At 36.5% G+C, this 21,386-nt stretch overlaps 1 protein-coding gene and 1 long non-coding RNA gene across 11 annotated transcripts in view; one reads left to right on the forward strand and one right to left on the reverse strand.

Moving 5' to 3' along the window:
- Positions 1 to 21,386, reverse strand: part of LOC117151112 — a 157,055-nt gene that overhangs the window by 67,447 nt on the left and 68,222 nt on the right. The gene's annotated exons all lie outside the window — the stretch shown is intronic.
- The window catches only part of LOC100745508 (regulating synaptic membrane exocytosis protein 1), a 150,009-nt gene that overhangs the window by 62,452 nt on the left and 66,171 nt on the right, over positions 1 to 21,386 (forward strand). For all 9 annotated transcript variants that reach the window (XR_004462446.1, XM_033322972.1, XM_033322973.1 and 6 more), the window contains 3 exons: positions 13,122 to 13,203; positions 13,612 to 13,753; positions 16,356 to 16,610. Coding sequence is in view for 8 of the 9 variants with exons in the window: in XM_033322972.1 (XP_033178863.1) it covers positions 13,122 to 13,203; positions 13,612 to 13,753; positions 16,356 to 16,610 (479 nt within the window). In the remaining variant the exon portion in view is untranslated. The remainder of the gene's footprint in view (positions 1 to 13,121; positions 13,204 to 13,611; positions 13,754 to 16,355; positions 16,611 to 21,386) is intronic.

Below are 21,386 nucleotides of genomic sequence, written 5' to 3' on the forward strand. Positions count from 1 at the left end.
GCTCGTTTTTTACTTAATTACTGTCGGGTCGCATTTAAACGAGTGGAAAAAAGAAAGAAACGTGGCGTCGAGCGGGAAAGTGAGAGCCCGGGGACAATCGCGAAACGACGGACTTCCTCTCCCCCTTGCGAGTTTCTTCTCCCTTCTCCCTCTTCTCTACTTGTTTCTCCCTTTTCCTTTTGCCTTTCTCCTCTCTTTTTTCTCCTTTCTTTTCGGCTTCGTTCAAAGCCAGAGTAATTTGCTCGAAATTACACGACCGACAAGTACAATTCATTCAGCGTTGGCCGACGTGCGAGATGCATTTGTAATTCGAATGCGCATAGTTTCTGTCGCGAATGCACCGCCCGCTCATGGCCGTTGTTCCCGTTTTCCGCGGTCGCAGGCTCCGCGTTCTTTCTTTTGTTCCAACGTGCGATGAGAGTTTCGGAATTTGTACTCTCTAGAACGGAGGAAACGCTGATACGTGCCTCCGCACGATGAACGCGATGTGTCGACAACGCTTTGTAACAGTCAGTTTGCGCGGTTGGCTACTGTAACCGCTAGTTGCAGCCGCTTTCAAGATGGAATAAACCGAATACTTTTTTGATAGACAGACTTTCAAAGCCAAAAAGAGAGAGAGACGATCGTTACGTATGAAAGGAATGTTTTAGTCGCTTTCGTTCTACGCAATCTATTTTATTTAGTGTTTTTTTTTCGAGAGAGATTCCCTCGTTTGAGATTATTAAAACTCGTTGACGTTATTCTTTATATTCGAAAATGTACAGTGCTAGTAGGAAGATGTAGTCTGCATATTCTTTCAGCAGGAATGCATCATATGTTTTGGAATATTATGGAACATTTAGAAATATTTGTACGCTTGAGAGAAACTTGCGATGTTAATTTTGCTTTATCACACGATGGGTATATCTATTGATAGATTGCGTACGATGCCATTGATCGTTATTATAGCTGTGTCAATCCTTCATGCTACGATATCGTGTTAAATAGTTGCAAGTATTTTTGATAATAAAATAGATTAGAAATTCTGGTTGAAACTCTATTCGACGAAGACGAACAACGAAATGAGTTAAAGGTCAATCTTGCGGAAACTCTGTCAATAGTTTCAGAGACACGTTTACTACATTTTGAAACTCCGAACGATGGTAATTTATATACTCCTACTGAAATTAATTAGAAATTCAATATTAATAGCGCAACTATCGATCAAAATCTTTTATCTCGTCGTGTCTTTCAACGAATTATTCACGATGATTCGACTGGAAAGAAAACGCAGCTATGTCAGTCGAACAGCTCTCCGTTCGTTTTTGAAAACCAGAAAAATATAAAGTGGATCTCGATATCTTCTTCGTTCGAAGGTTATTTTACCTTCGAGGAAATTACTTCTCAGACTTTTTACTTATCTCCACCAAATGGTAGAACGTCTCGCGATATCTCCAACGACCGTATTGCACGAAAAGATGATAACAAGGAACAAGTTGCCGAGGGCGTTGCAATAATGTTAATTCAACGAGAAATTATCGAGGAAAGACCGATATCGGATCCCGCGAGATACCCGACTCAATTTGTATAGGGGAAGAAAGGAATCCCATTGAAAAATTTGCTCCCGAAGCCCGACAGATATTTGCAATTTCGTACAGGTTCCTCGTCTCCTTCGACGCAACTAGCTAACCTACTTTTCGGCGATGCTCGCTCTCTTCGTTACAGTCTTTCTCATCGAATTTACCAAATGAAATAAGGTCAAACCCCATTGTCGAGGACAGTTTTCTTTTGCCACACGACGTATTCTTCTTCGCTCCGTTCCCGTGGCCTCCCGCCATTTCGTTATTTTCACCTTTACGACGCGGGTTCGTTGGAAAACTCGTCGATTAAACGGCAAGGTTTCTCTTCTTCCACTCTAGTTCGCTCTCGCGAGATTCTCCTTTTGCTTCTCACGATGCCATCGTATACGATCGGTCCTTGAATTACGAGTTTTAATGCAACTTGTAACGTTATTTCGGATTTTACGATGGAGCGAAGTCGGACAAAAATAAGAAACACAGATTATGTCGGATTTTCCTTACGTAGAACGATGTTTCCTTTTTTTTTTTTTCTTTGGTAGCAGCGCTTCTTCGTTGCATGTTAACGAAGTTTAACGTTTCATGTTACGCGGTCGTTTTGTAACTTGCGAACGGAAGGTATAAATTAATCGTATTTATCGATTATCGTCAATTATTCGGGTAAATGCCGCGATAAAAATATCGATATTTCTAATTTTTTGCTTCATTTACTTTGTCCCCGATAGGCAAACTCTTTTCACGTAACGCGTTCATCTCCTTCCACGTTTAATAAATTAAATAGGGAATAAATCGTACGGCAATTTTAAATAATTTTAGTCGTCCGATTGACTGATTGATTATGTTTGATCAGAAAAATAATACGTTGAGAATATATCTGAGCGATTACGGTGCGTTCTATAATATCGATAAATAAATTTAATCGGAAGCTCAATTTCAGATTTTATTCGCATAGTCACACGCATTCAGGCTTGAAAATACGCACATTTTTTAATATAAAGCGAAGAATGCTTTATAGCATTTATATATACTAATTAATTAACTCCAGGCATATTGAGTTTCACATCGTTTCGTAGCCCTGATTCACATGATTACAGGAATTTGATATTACGTGAATGAAACGTACATGATAGAAACGCTTCGTTGGAAAATGAGGATGCCGATTTGTTTTGCAGGCGTTCACATTAAAAACGTAATATCGTGAAAATGAAATGTGAAACTTGAAATGAAAAAAAAAACGCTTCGTCGAAGAATAAGAATATGTAGGAATATTTTTTGCAGCGTTTGCGCGTCTATGATCACAATCACTACGTCTTCTTTAAATAATTCACGGTGGCTGAAAAATTTGATTTGAAAATGCATACTACGTTGCACCTTATCGATGCGTGTCGACTGATTGCTGTATCGCTGGTGTGAACGTGGATCTACAAATTGCGAAATAAAATCCCGCCCACGTCACAGACGTTGATGACGCGTTTCCAGGGGCTGATAGATACTCGATCGTCACGGGGAAAATGTAAATTTTCGTAACATTCTACCCGGCGAATTTCATACCAAGCGTCAGCCTTTCGACGGCTGCGACGTGAAAGGCTAACGTTTGCAATTTGTATTCATTATATACGCGTTATTACTTTTCCATCGTTCAATAAATGAAAACAAAGAGTACGCCATAAATGTACGATACACTCGCAGTCGATAACCAGAGATATTCGTTTTGAAGCAGATAATTGAAGCAGACAATTGATAAACCGGTCAATCAAACTGCATGCGAAGCTATTTCACGAACGAATTTAATAGTATTTCCTATTATTTTCATTTGGCTGTTACTTCTAAAACGAGTTTCCACAAATTTTATTTCATAGGGAAAGTCTCTGTCGAAACGATACGTACAATGATTAAGTACCCTGAATTTAGAACGTTTATAAATTTGAGGAAGACGTTAAATATACGAGACACAAAAGGCGTAATGTCATACGGTTCAATTTACCATGGTGAATGTTTCGCTTCTTCGTAGAACAATTGCGAATCAAGCACGAATAATTAGTTGGAATTTTTCGCACAATTACGTAGCTGACTGTCTCCTTTCCTTTCTTCTACGCGCACCATGTTCCACATGTGTGCAGAGATTTCGCTCACATTCAAACCGTGCTATTTAGTTGTAATCTGCCACGATTGCATTCAATCTGCTTACCGGCTGTTTGATATCGAGGAGGTCATTGCTGTAATTGATCTCGAAACGCAATCGCATTGTTAATTATCGAGATAATTAATGGAACACAGTCGCGAGCGAGTCGGAGGTCGGATAAACTGAGAATATCTTTGTACGCGTTCGCGCCGCAAAACACGGATGTTATTCGTCCAGATTATTATTATTATTCGTCTGCACCGTGTCCTTTTTGCGTCTTCTCTTCACGATCGAATACGTTGGCACGTTTGAACATCGTCGTTCCAGAGCGACAGTAACGCAACTGCGAAAAGGTGATTTTCCAGGGGACGAAGGAAACGAACTTCATCTAACAAAACTCGTAATTAAATGACGAAGGAAACGTTTCATAATATTAGGATAAGCGACATTGATTGCACTTTTAAGTTACTTTTAAGTCTATCTGCGACTACAAATTGCTAGGAAGTGCAATAGCCAGAAACGAATATTTCAATAGCCACGTTGTCGTTATCTAGTGGAACGTTCGGAAAATTATGAAACTTTTATAGTGGAAAGATTGATATGTCTGAGACATTTATCTAAAAATTTGCGAATTTCCAGTTATAATAATTATAGCTGTGTAGTTATTATTGCGATACGGTTTCCGAACCATCTTATCAATCAAAGTGGATCGTACCACTTAGGAGAAGTGATATGCCAGTCTTTTTTTTTTTAGCAATTTTTTCTTCTTTTATTCAACAAAGCAAAGTGATCGGGCTAAAAGGGCCGATAAATAGCTTTCAAGCGTAATCCTTTAATTAATATCGATCGGTTTCCACAGGGAAGTATGTTTTTAATTGTAGTAATTTTTATTCTTTTATGAGATACATAAATATTTATTTCTCGTATTTACGTAGAGTTTCATGTAGGTTTCCAAAAGCTTCGAGAAACTCTTATCGATGGAACATGTTGTACGTAGTAATTAGTTTTAACAAGTCGTTCCGCCCTTTAATCCAAATACGAAATTTTATTTCTACAGCGCTTTTCAACAATTTTCCCTCTATTCAGACTTTAAATTGATTAAATTTATGAACTACCGTTTGTTATTTATTTATAACTCCGGATTCTAGGAAAACAAAGAAGATAATAAGTGTAATAATAACGTTACGTGTAGAGATATCGTTAAACAAACAGCTTCCAATCGTAAGACAAAGTTATTTTGTATAATTGTTCTTCTAGAAAGACAATAAATATATCCAGGTCAAGATTGCTGGTTCAAGTACGAGCAATGAATTATTTATAACGTTTTGTCTACCACTATCTTCAATGTAAAATCTTTCTACTCTCTTCCAATTAATTTTTCTGGTAACAAAAGTTGTTTCGTGATTGCCTGAGCGTGCAATTTTGTCCCGCCATTGTTTCATCGGATTTTTTATAATTTGAATTTTTTCTTCACTTTTAGCGAACACGTGCACTGGATTTTCCATTGTAGCTGTTAAACAGACATGCTACATTATTTTACAAGTTGTACATGTTATTTAAAAATTGTTAAAATGTAGATATTTTCGATGAAATTCCTTCAACGGCGTATGCACCAGGAAACCCGAGATCAGCATGTAATTATAAACTCATTATCTTTTTCGCAATGCCTGCAAACATTCTTCATAACTTTTTGCTGTTTCATTTGGCTCATTATCCTAAAGGTATATCGGTGAAATTTTGACTAACTGTTTCTCCGGTAATTTCGGTCGATTATCAACCCCTGTACGAAAGCAGAGTATTTTAATAATCAAGCGCGTACTTCTTCCACTGAATTTTCCATCCACCTATAGTACTAACGTAATTATTTAATCAAAACTTTCTGCAATTTGCCCAAACATCGCTCTAAACGTATTCCCGTCTACTAAACGGTAAAAGCTACGAATACTTTTTAATAATTCTAAGATAACGAAATTACTGTACGAATAGCCCAGAAAATTCCTCTAGTCGATAAGCGAAAATTTCTCTTTATCAAATCGAAAGTATTTAATTACTCCGGCTACGTTCTATCCTTACAGATTTCATATTATTTTAAGCCTGCAAGTAATTATAGGGATGGATCTCAGGGAATGAAACGAAATACGATCCGCGGCATTATTAAAAGCTGAGGTTACCAGCAGATGGAATATGGAAATATCCTGGAATACGAAATACAAGGGAAATAATGCGGTTTTACGATTTTCGAATAATCAGGCTCTTAAGCGACTTTCGCGTTAATTAAAGCGAACGAAATTTCGTTTGTAACTCGATAAATTTTTCAGAATTCCTCGGATTAACGATGCTAATTGGTTTATAACTTACAAACAGACGAAATATTGACGAGCTTGACGAGGAAAGATGAAATATTGAAGGCGCAGTCCTATTTTATCCTTCGCGTATGCATGCATAATGCTGTTTAAAGGAATCTATGTATAGAACGTTCGTACTACTTTGCGAGACAAAATGTAATTATGAGATGAATGTTGAGTAAAATGGTATTTAAATATGGAGAGAGAGGAAGAGAGAGAGAGAGAGTAAAGTAGAAGTATTCTCTTGTTACATGTAGGATTATTTTCTGTTTTAGTAAATAATTTAATGAAGACATTGTTCAACAAATTAGTGGAAATTATTGAATTAATGAAACACAACACTCGAGAAGTCAATTTATTTATGTACCTTCAATATTTATACGATGTAAAATATATTTCATACGATAAATAATGGGGCATAGTTATTTGTGTATATCAGTATACATTGATGTACATTAATATAACAAACGATATTGGAAACACTGTGTTATAGATACAGCCCACGTGTTAAAACGCAAACGAGATCCTATTAAACGTGTACTTATGTAAACATAGATTGTACTAGGCTTTAAGCGTCGTTACAATAAATACTACACGTGCATAAATACATATATACACATACAATGATATCTAATAATACAGTAAATGAAATTTTGTATTATATCCATTTGACGAATGACAATAACATTTTATGATAGATTAGTAGCGAATATTCCGGGAAATAATAGAGAATAGTTTTGTTACCACCTTCCAGGCGCTATAATTATCATATTGACTTCATTAAAATATAGCAAACCGAGAAACAATATCGAAATATTAATTATTATTGATTACATCGCATTGTTCGTCATTACGAAACATTTAAACACCATAAACTTCTTTCAGACGTAATTTTCCTTATTTAATTGCTTATATAGAACGTGTAGAAACACTCACGTCTAATTAAAATTATTTAATTATTATCCCGAAGAATTATACCTTTTCTCGTATTATCCAAATTAATATAAATGCAATTAATCGAGTTATAATTAATTTAATAGGTAAATATCCACAATTAAATTCAGAGATAAATAAATCTCTAGTAAATTTAAATAAAGTTAATGTTAGTTCTTCTCTAAGATGAAGTATCGGTAGTATAGTTTAAAGGAAATAAAGAATGTTTTGGAGCAATTTGAAAATGAACTTTTCTTCTTCTTTCATTAATCTCTCTCTATGTTTAAGTAATATTTCCCTTTTAACACTGAGATTTTGAAATTAATTAAAAATTAACGTCTCTGCAGTTTATCAATTTCATTAATTTTCCTTTCAATAAGTTTTTATGTTTAATTAATATTTCTCTTTCGACAAATTCTGTTTCTCGTGGGATAGTCTGGTTTGAAGAACGCTTCGTTGAATGGAGGGTCATTGAGATAACCAAAATAGGCGAGAACTATTAAAAGCCACCCTCGAAACGCTAGAATACTCGAGGATTATACAACCCTAAAGTGGTCCGGCAAAAGTCGCCTCTTTAGCATTTACATTATCCCTCTTTTTCTTTATTTTTTTCGTCTGGCACAATTAAATGGGCACAAGGGAATCGTTCCTTTCATTCGTCCCTTGCCAGAGCGATGGCGTTTTTTTATCGTCTCGTCTCGTTCAAAGAGTTCTAATTAAAAATTGTGTATCGGATAGAACACAGAAGATGTAAATTGCAATCACGAAACGTGGGTTGATTATTTATTTTCAAGGAATGATCAGCAAAAAAAATATCGTAAATGTAAAATGAGATTCGTATCGGTTTATAAATATCGTTCTGCGAAATAAAATTTCTATCGAACGTAGAGAGGATGTCATTCAGAGATACATCGTACGTCAGTAACACAAGTATCTAAGTACTTTTTTTCAAATTTCTACGGACGTACAATATTTTTCTCGTTGGTAATTAAAATTTTTCAATTTTCATCTCCATCGTCGAACATGATCGATTTTGATCTTCTTACAAAGAAATTTGCAATCCCATTGTGTAATAAATATCTCAATAACAACTTTAGCAGTTTTCGAACAGACACTTTGACGTCTTTGTTTTTCTATAAATCAGTCGCCGTAATCCCGATCAATGATACATATCGAAACTGCTGTCGCAATATTTCAATGTCGCAATTACACGAAGGAGAGGCTCGCGCAAAAGTGGAACGTTCCAAATGATGGGACGACGTTGCGCATAAAAGTAAGGGAGTCGATGGAACGTGAAATGGAGTTGAGACAGTTAAGCCTGCCGATAAATTTTGCATCGCGTAAAAAGGAGGCAAGGGAGAGCGAGCGGCGGTCGGATAACTTTTAGGTTAATTAGACGTTTATTCTCGCGGTGATCGTTCGTGCAAGTCACCGAGACGTTCCCTTTGTTCGACGAAGTTGCGAATATTCGAAGGACGATACGAGGGCGATAAAGGAGCCTCCGCGAATCCCAGGACGGCCCTTCTTTCAGCATTTCCACTTTACTTTCCTTCGAGCCTTCTCCATCTTTCCGTAATCCGGCTTGTTTGCGCTGTTTGAGAAATCGCTCGTCGTCGACTTCGTTGGCAAACTTTCAGGCGTTGAATAAATTTCTCGGGATCGGTTCGATGATCGTTTCGAGGTTATGCGTCGTTGCTCGAAGAGCAATTCCAAGTAAGGATAAGAATGTATATATATAGACGAAGAATTTCCGATAGTTAACGTTGTATAATTAAAACTTTGATTTCTTATGCGGGTAGAAGATCGTATTTGATCGAAGTTTCTTGCTTCGATTTGAAATCTAAGAATGTTCGTATTATTAATCATCCAGCGGTAATATGGGTGGCTGAGGTGCAGACGGAATTTTTATTGCTTAATTTCTCCGAAGCGAAGCTTTCGGACCTTGCGATTTCTTCACCTGAAAATGCCATAAGATTACGATTGTTCAAATACTGTTTGCTTCGATGGATTTAGCTCTGAATACGACGAGGATAAAATGAGCTCATAAAATGATGCTTTCAGCGATCCATATTTCCGTACGTGTTAGATTTTCCCTAAGTAAGTGAATTTTTTTATTGTCATATGTATAATGACTTAAACGTGATCGTGTAGGTGTATCGCGTGGCTCCTATGTTTTACATACGTTTGAGATAAGATCTCGAGTCATTTGCCAATGATAGGTAATCCACTGAGAAGTCTCGAAAATTTAGGACTCGATATTATATACTTCTCTAAGGGCTGGATAATTTCTTTATCTGTTTTTCGAAAGATCATAGTCTTGTGAGTAGAACACTATGATAACTTCCCTAAATATTTGCTTAGTACAAAACCGTGTACCTTCAAACAAATTCCCATTGTTTCGTAACTTTCCGACAAATGCTTAGTTTTATTGTAAAAATATATTAACATTTGACCGAGGTAGCACCCGTATAGCAAATTAGGAAGTGTAACGAGTACCTCAGAACTTTTTCAGAATTTTTTAAAACCAAAAACGATAAGAGATCAGGCCAGGAACTGAAAGACCCGTAATGCTGACCGCGCTAGTGGAAGTGAAAGATCATATTGCCGACGTTGAAACAACTTTGTTTCATTTTTGAAAGGAGATAGTTGTCGGCAATTATAGAATGGAGAAAAGAAAACTAATCGTCTTATAGTCACATTTTGTAACTACGAACAATATTTGTACAGCGTAACATTCTTCCTAAAACTGGTTAATTTAAGCTGATTAATTTAATTTGGAGTTTATTGATGAGTACTAGTTTGATGGATACTATATGTTCAGGGAAATACTCATCAGATATTACAATATGATTGACATTCCATCAGATTCAATAGGCTGGCTACGTGCTATCTATAATTAATAGCTATTTAATCGTATTCGGTATTATACTGGTTTGGGGCTGATGGTGTATCTGATAGCTTCGTTACAATATCCCCGAAGGAGAGAAAGAGAAAGATTCAGGGTTATTAATATACTATATATATATAGTATATCTGAGTATCTCCAATTGTTGAGATTGACGATTTTTTGATTAGCACAAATTCGAGACAAAGAGGAAATGTTAAGTACTAGTAATAGTAATAATTAGTAAAGTCTACGTTTTTCGATAGAGTCGTGTAAGTTACTAAATTTTAATTAATCTCAAGCAAGTTTAATCTCTGACAACAGTTTTGATTAATCGTCAATCTGAGCTTCCTAGGTATTGATTTAAAACTTGTAATTTTTTGATTTTTCACTCGTAGTTCCGTAACTCAATTATTCGTCAAACTAAAAATTTATCCGTGATATTGCAATCTTGTAAACTGCGATTGATTCGATTTCATTCAACTTTCTGACCAAAAATCGACAGCTAACGAAAGATCAGAAAACCAGCACCGACTGACGAGCGAAGAACTTTAGAAATCGATACGAACAAAGAAACAATTGCTCCTGTGACTTTCTGACATTCCAAAAATGTTACCTTGTTGTTTGTATGAAGTGAAAGTGACGATAAGATAATTGAGGAATGTAGAGGGATCAGAGAACGTTCTGTTAATGCGAGTGTTGAATAACGCAACTACAAATCTAGGTTCATTCAAGCATAACCTTGATGGATTCTTAACTAGTCAACTATGAACAATTACACGCGACAAGCCTATGATACTATTTCTAGCACAATCGTCGTCGGAACAAATATCACCACTCATGATATTAAACCTAATCTAACTCACTAATCACTCCTAACAAAATCTAATTTCCTAAAAACAGCACATAAACGTTACGCACGCTACCTAATCTTGGAAATGTATTCTTCGGATGCATTCATTTGACAACATAAAAACGTTCCAGATGTTTCCTTACATGGTCCCATTACTAATTTTCGCGAGGGGCAATTAGCTTAATTAAACGACAGATTGCATATGAATTTAAAAATTGAATTACGAAGGAGGTTGTAAAACGTAGTGAACCTTTTCCAGAGTCTTAAACTGAAAATCTTAATCTCGAACTGCACCAAAATTACAAACGTAATTATAAACTTTTTTTACTAACCTATTTAAGATACTAAAATCGTTAAATTACGATTTCTTTATTACGGCGAGGAAATGCACGTTAATGAAGATTAAGACATGATAACATTGACAAGAAATGAAATAACGAAACCATTCTTGGACAATTAATTTTCATATCGCTATAAAATCTCCTAGTTTCAGAAGTTGTTAAAAAATTACTACAACTTTGATAAAACACTAATAACGTTATTACAAATTTTTTACTTATACTAAACGCAATTTTGTCTATTTTGAGTCACGAACTTCTCAAAGCTCTTTTAACAGGAATTATCCTTTACGCTTGGACTGGTCGTTTTGTTTTTCGTTATCGCCATTCGAGGGCCATCAGAATGAGCGATCTGAAAATCCCCGGGATACTAATTTTCCTCTAAATTAAAGTACGCTTTCCTGTTCTGGACACATTTATAAGATGCGCAACCATTTTTCTTCGTGAAGGTAGCTTCGTCAGCGTCTTCTACTTACTTTTCCCCTTTCGGCCAACTTTTTAACAAGTATACCGGAGGACTATGCCGGCGGCGGTAATTACGGGCCTAACTCTTCGTCAGTTTAAAGATTTACACGAACGCTGGTTACGATTTGACCGCATTTTCAGCTACGCCCTTTTACGCCCTCGAATATCCCGGACCGCGGCAATAATGAGTTTAAGCTTCTATTGGCTTGAGAGCTTAGCTAACTGAGACTCGTTAAATAATCCGCAGATAATGGCATTAAGGGGTAGGCTTTTTTTCGAGACGGAACGAGAGACTTCTCTACCTTCCTTCGGTGCAAAGGAGAAGGTAAACTTACAAATAAATTAATGTCGTCTTCCAAAAAGACGTTTCAGTTAGTTTTGGTTTATTTTTATTTAACACAGGATAATATTTATTATTTAATAACGTGTTATTATCATTATCCTGTTTGGTTCTCAAGTTATAGATAGATAATGCTCTTATACGAGATAGAGAAGGTTGTTTCAAAGTGATAGAAAGACTATCACGATTTAATCCCGGGCTAATACCTTGACGTATCGTTTATTTTAATGTAGAGCTCAGCAAATCCTAAATAAACAATTTCAATTTCATATGATACACGAATCTGTTCATTTCGCGGAAAGACGAGGTGAAATGCTTTTGACTTTATGAATTTAACAATAATTTTCTATAAAAACTAGCGTTATACGATTCTATCAGTAAACCAACGTTATACGATTCTAAACCAACTAAAAATGGGAAAAAATTAGAGATCGGTTTTTATACACATAATCGAGTTATTGAAATGTGAGAATGTTAGTGTACGATATTCGCTTTGAACAACTGCATCGCAATCAACGTTTTTACTTACATCTGCAAGTTGAGTTTTTCCCTGTACAGAAATTTGCAAGTCTCTTTATCGGTGGCCCTCGTGAATTTTCAACAGTAATCTCACAAAGCAAGCTTCCGTATAACTTGTAGTACGTGTTGGCTACGTTTTGTTTTTAGAGCTTATTGCAGTGTACAATCCGATAGAAGTTAAGAACAAAGGAGTATTAATCGGTCTAAATATCGTATCTCTTATGATACGCCACTACTACTGTGCTTCGTTTGCTTCAGTTTAATAAATAGGATGCTTGTCGTTTTAGAGTTCTGAATATTTCATAATTTACATTATGCTTTTACTTTACACGTATCTTTCCTTACGATTTTATCTTTATGAACTGACACAATACGAATTTGGGATTTGACAGATTCAGAACAATTTTTTATTATAATATATATTGTAATTTTTAATGTACTTTTATTCCTTAACAATTACACATTATTCATATGGTCAGAGTTAATGGCGTTCTTTGAATTATGTTATTCAAGAATTTCTAGAGAAAATAGAGGAAGGTACAAAATTGTTCACATCTTCCGTGCATTTCCCTTTACGGTAATTTCTTCATGATCTTTTAGAAGATAAAAAGACGAGAATATATGTTACGTGTTGATAGTAATTTTGGATAGTAATATCATATAATTTTGGAATATTATACGGTTGCTTAATAACTTTTATGCAATTTGTTGAAATTGTATTTACCTACACATTGATTACCTACCTCGGTTTGTTTCTGCTTCGTAGTGACAAAATTTGGTCCCGCTAAGGTTACACCAGTTGAAGAGACACAGCCCAAGGAAGAAACGACGACAGAATCAACGAAAACGTGAGTATTTTCAGTAATAAATGCTAAAATTTCGACGATCTGAATACGGCGAATTGAATGATTTAAAATAGCCGAATGCCCTACATGCACTAAAATATTGAAACCAAATGTAAAAGTTCGCTATATAGAGCTCCGCGTGACATATTTTCTTATTTGTATCCATAGAATATTATGACAAAAGTTGGCGCGAGAAAGCTCGCACACTCGATACACGAAATTTAAAGCTTGCAAATAACTAGAACATAATACATAACAGCAAATAATACATTAGTCTCGGAAAGTTCATAGAACCGGACGACTGTTTGCTTCAAAACCCGATGGTTGACCGTATTCGGATGCAAACGTATTCGTCTTAGGGGAATTCTCGAACACGAAAACTTCAACGGTCTGTTAACTTGGACGTTTCAGGAAGTCGAAAACCGGGGACGATTGCCGAGTGTGTCGGAAGTCGTTCGCGCCTGAAGAAGCCTCGAGAATCTGCTGCGAGTGCCAACACAAAGTTTGCGAGGACTGCGCTTGCTATTCAACGACAACGAATTCCGACGATCCGGTAGGCGTTTCAAATCTCTCTCCCTCTCTCTCTTTCTCTTGCGTTATAGCCAAATCTATTTCGGGACGATCAATCGATAACTCCGGCAATTAATTTCGGATACCTGCCATCCGATAATTCCGATAATTTTTACCTACGACAAAAGTGCATTCGAAAGATTTCGTGGAATGTATGGGACACATTCAGTGAATGGTCGAACGATGTACGATCTTTGGCTGCGTCCAAAGAAAGGATCGAGGAACCGCGTTAAATACAGGTGTACAAATGAATGATGCAAATCTTTTGCCGAAGCTCGAGGTTTATCTGGAAAGTAATGCAGCAGGTTGTTCAATCAAAAGGTGTTCGCCGTTGTTTTCTATGACTTTAAGCCATCTACCAGGCAAGTGATGAATTTCATCGCAGCAAAATGCAGCGTCTTTGGAAGAGATCCAAACTTCCAGTCATTTTTGTATCTTATTGGCTAATTGAAATTGTGTATCGTATAAGGCGTGTTGCATCGATCGGAACAAGTGGTGTTCGAAGGAGTAACGTGTGGTGAATAAGCTGGCTGCTGCAACACGTCACAAACGTTGCGATCTCTTTTGCCGCGAAAACAGCGTGTGGTCTACGTTGCCACGAAATGATCTCACAGAAAGTCCCGCTTTCTCGACGCCCTGACGATTCGATCTTGTCCAAAGACACGACATTTTCCAGTGATGGAATTCATCACTTGCTTGATAGATGGTTCAAAGTCGCAGAGAGCAACTACGAATACTTTGATCGGTACTTTGAACAACTCGCGGTATCTTTCTTTTAAATAAACTTGCAGTTTCGTCGAAACATTTAGTACTTAAATAATTTAATATCAAAGATGCGAATGAAAATACTTCACATTGATTGATCTTTTTCTCTACGCTTATGATTGATCTTAGATATTACCGAGGAATAAATCTGCAATTGTGAACATCTTAAGTCGCATATTGTATATCTGTTAAGAAAAATAAGTGGCGGCATTCAAATCAATAATCGAGTAATTAAAGCGGCACAGAAATGAGAAGCATTTATTCGAAACGGTAGATATAGCTTGTACACTGCGCGAAATAGAGGCTAAAGTAGGAAAGGAGAATTCTTTGCAACGGCGTATGCACGACTTTTATGCCGTTTAATTTTCTATGAATGCCACCGTCAACGATGTTGTGGCTGCACATTTGTTTTTAATTAGAGGAAGCAAGGCAATTCGCGTAAAGGCGTACAGTTCTTTATTTTTTCAAATACGCCTTTCTTTATTGTTTTAATATAAAAGATACGAATAGAAATATTTCTCTGCATCAGATTTTCACAAGCGCAATTTGGCATTCTATTAGATACGGAAAATCTGTTCGTTTATTTTGATATATAAATTTTATAAAATAATCAATATCGTCTATCTCTGTGTCGATGATAGTTACGCCATTGGTTCACCGCCATTTTTAATTATCGTTATCCCTGTTTCCATCTATCTCGAATATCAGGAAGATTTAAAAAAGCGAGATAATAGCCTAACGGATGCACAATGCAATTTATTCTAATCTTCTTTTACCTATTTCCATTTTTTTCATTTTTATATTCCCTTCGCCATTGTCATTATATTCTTTTTAATTTCGTTTTATCATTTTCTCTCATTGAATATTCTATATTCATTTTTACATCTTCTTTTTCCCCCTGTCTTCGTCGTTTCGTTTTATACGTTTCGTTTTCGTCTTCTATTTATATTCGTTCGCCCCATTTCTCGCGATGCCTCTCTATCAGTCATTCTTCGTGCTTTCTTATTTTTCCCTGTTACCTGTGTTTATTCGACGTACGTTCGGTTAGTCCTCTCGACTCGTTCGACCAAACAGCTTTAAAATTAATCAAAGCTGGATCATATGTACGTGCCTCGACGGTTTTGCGCTATGGTAGATTGCCACTGATGATTTATGTGGAACGCATCCTTCTAGATATGAATTTTTAATTATTTCGTTGGCAATTCGCGAATTCACGTACAGTCAGATTACATTCATCGATTATACTGACAGATAGATGTTAATACAAATTTATACCTCCCCTAACACAATAATCATAATCGTGTCTCATGATCAAAGTGCATATGTCTATGCAATAATTTACACCTTTATAAATACAAGTGAAAAGACAGAATCAATATAGACATTTGCTATACCTGTCAAAAATTATCGCAGCCTCGATACTTTGCATATATTTTTGCACACCTAAATCTCGTATAGATGCAAACAAATGCGCAGTCTACGCGCTAATAAAGCTTCGAAAGATTTTGCACGGTACGCAAAACGTATCCATAAAAGACTTTTCTATGGCAAATATTAAAACACTTTTGTGGGTCGCTGTATATAAGATAGAGGTACCAGTTCAAAAACTGAATAATCCTTATATTTTGCTTTTTATTAACAAATCTACATAGACCGATAGCGAAACTTACCGTGCAGTCGCTGCTTACACAAAAGGTGTTCCATCGAATCGAATATCTGATCGAACAGACGACATCGTTTATCGGTTGGTCAGAGAGCGTTTTATTCGTCGCTTGGGATCGATTGGCCAGCGTGAAAGTTTCACGAGCATGTTTTTTCAGTCGTCCTGGCGGTGCAGCGTGTGTCGACGAAAACTCGCGTCTCGGGACCAGCCGATCGTGACACAGGAATCGACCGATTCCTTACTCGAGGTGCCAGTTTTAGAGGCTCTCCAGAGAAGGCATAGCGACGCGAGACTCGGCTGTCAGAGCGGAAGTCAAATCGGCGGTCTCGGTTCAGGATTGGCACCCCCGAGGAGCCCGGAACTCAGGAGGCATTCGGATGTGTCACCCGCGAGTTTAAAGGAACTCGAAAAGGTAAGTCGGCCGTTATGTGACGTCTCTGAGTTGTGCTTCTCAAACAATCGTGCTTCTCGACAATGAAACAGAATACATTGCCACATCTATTTTGTGCATCGTATTCATTTCAATCGGTCATGCTTGAGAAAGGATGTATGGTATCGATTGCAAGTTTGAATGGAGATTTTGATGAAGATCTTCTGCAAAAATATTTGTAATAATTACTTTGGTATTTTATTTTCCATTCTTCTAACTATCGTGTTATACTTGTGATACTTGTATTGAAAATATCGAGTTATACAGATGAAACGTCAATATTTTTCGCTTCGATTCAGCAACGAAATAATTCAATTTTCTAGGTATATTTTACTTCTTCTCGTTTATTTTCCGTAGCTCTTTTCTTCCAGACTAGGAAGGATAGATATATTTCTTTTTGATATATTCTTATATGCTACAATATACGCCTTTTCAACCATCAAGCTTCACATCTCTCGTATTTAACCTTCAGATTTAGAACTGACAACGTAAACTGGAGCTTAGAATGCTCCTCTTGCATCCCATATGCCTTTACTATTTATTTATTTAATTAGAAAGTGATTTATTATTATGTTCAATTCGAAACACAATAAACGTCCATACGTTAGAAGAGCAACAGAAAGAACTATACTAATTTCTACGTAAATCATATTAGAAGAAATTAAAAAAATATTAACGAAGCAACTGTATAATAGTTTGCGATTGTATAAATCAAACAGTCACATTTTTCTTCGATCTAACGACGCGATATCTCAAGTGTTTCTAACTCTCTAGCAGAGAATGATCTATTTTTGGTTAGCTACAGCAGAAATAACGTCCTACTTGCAATCGATAGCGCGTTAATCCTATTATTATCTCGAATAATCAAAGTAAAGGAAACATTAACCCTTCACTAGCTGACTGTAAGTAACTGTTTGCGGTCGAGAACTGAACATTGCCAGCAGCTGTGCTTTGATCGGTTGGCGGTATACCAGTGCTATCTAGCACGCTCGCCTCCAGCAATTTTATTTAGTCTGGATGTCAACGTGGGTTATTTGTCTCGCAATATGATGCTCCGTCGCTAGATGCATGTTTGTACGTTGCAACGTGTCTTATGCTTCGAAAGTATGCTTCGTCCAGTTCTTTTCTCGATCGCAAAATAATCATCCGGAATTCTCTCTTCGCGTGATCTTCCAATATTCCAACTTGGAGATTTCATAGGCGAAATAGTATGGATCGTATGGACGCTTGACTATAGTTGTCGCAGCTATGAAGGGTTGAGTGTTTCGTTAAGATTGATAATAGATTAGTAGAATATTTACAAACGTTTTCTTTTTCATATGTGTTTCACTCGAGATACGCTTTCTCCAATGATTTGATCTAATAGAATAATTGTCATAATTTGACAAACCTCGCGAATGATAAAATATCTCATAACGAGAAACATTTTGTCAAAGATCGGTCTTCATTGGCATGGTTTATGATAAGCACAGGAAACAAAGCTGATTTCTTAACTTCTTTCGTTATTCTTTTTTTTTATTGCTTACGTACGAAGGATACGACGATACAAGTTCACTCTTTTTTTATGCAGAGATGCAGTTTTAAGATTAGATACATCCATCGATCAATTTCGTATTACCAAAATTGTGTCTCTATTTACTTTTGCAGTTAAGCGTGTACGCTTTATAAAATTGAAGCAGTTAATTTTCCAGCTGCGAGAGATCTTTCGACTAAATCATTGGCTAAATGGCACTCGTTAACGAGTACCATGGAGGCATAAGAGATATCCCTGACTAATTTCATCTTCGTAGAAGACGGTCATTTTACTATCTACGATCTTCTGCAGGAGTCATTAACGAAGTTTCGAAACGAGTTACGATGGCGAACAAAAAGTTTCGCCCGACAGGACCTTGGGCAAAGAGCACGCGGCAAAAATTGTTTTAGGAAGGTGACATTTAGAAATTATATTATACGGCGACTCGTTAACCATCCACGGTTCGTATAATAAATTAGAACTTCGGGGTGTATGGTTTCCCTTAAAGTACAGATATTCTAGTTGAAACTTAACTGGAAGTCGGAGAGCAAGTGGATGTTCGTTACAAGAAATAGGACGCGAACGCTAGCTTTGAGACAACTGCTTTGAAGATTGAGGCTTTGAAGGTCGTGCCTTTGAGGGATCATGCGCCTCCGTGTTTCTCGAAAACGTATCTTGATTAATTAAATATAATTCTCGTTTATGCGTCATTTGATACTACTAACGTGTAAGTATGTTCAATTGCAAATAGATTTTCACATGTACGATTTTATCAACTTTGTTAGGCAAAATTAAAAAAAAAAGAAAAAAACAGTAGATTCTGGTTTGCAATTAATTTGAGCATCGTGAGTGTTTCTGATTTTCGAATTTTATTTTCATCATTCTACGTTGATTACGAAAACACTCGATAGATATTTATATTTTCGCTCACGTATTTTTTAATAAATTAAATTTAATAAATAAAGTTTAATAAATAAAATAAATAATGAACAATATATAAAGTCTAAAGTATATAGTTTTATATATGTTTCCTTACTACGAGATGATTCAGAGAAGTTGTGTATAGTTTTCTTTTATTAGAACGACGAAAAACCTGGTTGAGTAGCGGAACATTTTTCTGTACAATTTTTCTAAAATTCGTTTGAAACCATGTTACAGCCCGATCCAATTGTTAAAATCATTCGCTATATTAAAAGTTTCTGAGAAGAATTGGACGCGTCAAAGAAAAATGAAAAGAGCTCGCTAGGAAGCAGAAGCTCGTATTTGCGTCATTCGTTCTCGAGCGGCGGAGTTTTTCATTCGTGGAGCTTCGTCGCGGCCCACGTAATGTTAAACAGTAACGATGACGCAGGTTGCAGAGGATAAAGAAGGAGTTGTAAGACTTGATAATATTTAACTACGTTAGTTAATTATGTGAGTGCTGTCGTTGGGAGAAGCGTATTTACGAAGAATTATTAAATGAGCGTGTCGACGTTAGTAATTACGTTTCGAATGTTGACACTGAAGTTGAAATTACAGAATTAGCACGCGGTTTGCTAGACTTTTTTTGCTAGGAATTGTAGTGTTCACTAAATGTTTGAAAACGTCAATTTATCTGATAATGTAAATGCTCGTCGATAATTAAACACAAGTACAACAAACTATATTGCTAGAAATGTCTAAAATGGACACAACGTTTTAACGATTTTAATCGAACAACACTGTTCGTTGGTATAAAATAGTTACTTTCCTTTTTTAATCTTCATTCGGGTACCAATTCCTTTATAGAGCGTTTTACGAAACTCTAACAGTTAGATGCTATCTGCATTGTTAAAGTGGGTCAAAGTTCAAAGGAAGACAACGAGATGCAATCGAATGATTTTAAGTGGTCTATTCTTCCTATGTTATTATCATATATTTACGAGCACGTATGCAGTTCGCGAATGCGACCACGTATTATCGTGCTGGTACTTTTATCTCCTATTTCTTTGGAAATATTACTTTGGGAAAGTCGTTAGTTCAAAGATATTTGAACATGAAACATTTTATCGGATTCCTTTACATTTTACATTTACATTTTGCCCCGTTGCTACTCAAGTATAGCCCCTATACATATATAGTATTTTATATCAAAATATCTCTTTTTAGTTTCAAAGTGAGGCTGAAACCAACAAGTTAAAGGAGAATCAACTAATAATTGTTTCATTCTGTCATCTTCGTTCAATTTGATTTCGTAGCACGCGCTTCTAAAAAACTCATTGCGACCTCTACGGTTGTGTAAGAATTTGCAAAGGAAAACTGGCAATTAATGGCTTCATTCAAAGCAATCATAATGCAATCTGTAAGTGTTCCTCGGATAGAGAAACGCAGGCAATAAGGGATCCATACAAAGTGTGCAAATTGAGAGAAAGAGAAAAAGGGAGAGGGAGAGGAGCTAAGAATAAGGGAACAGTCGCGCTTTCGATCCTAAGAATTTATTGGAAATCGTTTTTGTCAGCCGAGAGAAGAATCGGCAGAATCTCATTTCATTGGAAACGACTGCGGAAACGAAAGAAAGTGGAATGAAATTGAAATCAGGGACGAGGCCACGCGAGGAGGGGATGGCAGGCTAGGGATTGAGAGCGTCGGGTTACGGTAAATCCGGAAATCGGTCGAAAAAAGGGAACAAGAAAGTGAAAAGAGGTCGCGAATCGCAGATTCTGCCTCTTTAAATCTTTGCTCGGTACACAGCCGGAAATTAGCGGTTGCCAATAACAAAGGGACCGAATTCAATCTCTGTGTAACAAGAGAATTAGTACGAAATACATTTTTCTATTTCCTTACTCATTTCTCCAATTTTCGATTCGCGTTTCCCACGTAATCGCGCCTAGAACTCCCTTGAGTTTCGTTCTTGAAATGGTTAAACCCTTTGTAGCCTTTTGTAGAACGAAATCCTCCGAGCATTATCTTCACCTAATTCTCTCGTAGTGATTTCAAGTTTTCCTTCGTGCTTTGTAATAAATTCTATTAATTTATATACGCGATCCTAAATTCGTGGCATGAAGGATTGATACAAGATGAAAATCAAAATCCACAGGATTCCATTGGAGGCTTTGTCTCCGAAAAAATCGAGTTTAAAAGCTTGTCAAGTACACGCGTATTTGACTAATTGCCGACCGAAGGGGAATGGATAATCGACAGGATCGGTTATCTTGCATGCGAAAGTCAGTCGAATGGTTACGACTAGTAGGTTCTGTAAAAGGACTATTTTTATTAAAGCAAAATTC

This window comes from Bombus impatiens, unplaced genomic scaffold, assembly GCF_000188095.3.
Source record: "Bombus impatiens unplaced genomic scaffold, BIMP_2.2 scf_0739, whole genome shotgun sequence".
Taxonomy (NCBI): Eukaryota; Metazoa; Arthropoda; class Insecta; order Hymenoptera; family Apidae; genus Bombus; species Bombus impatiens.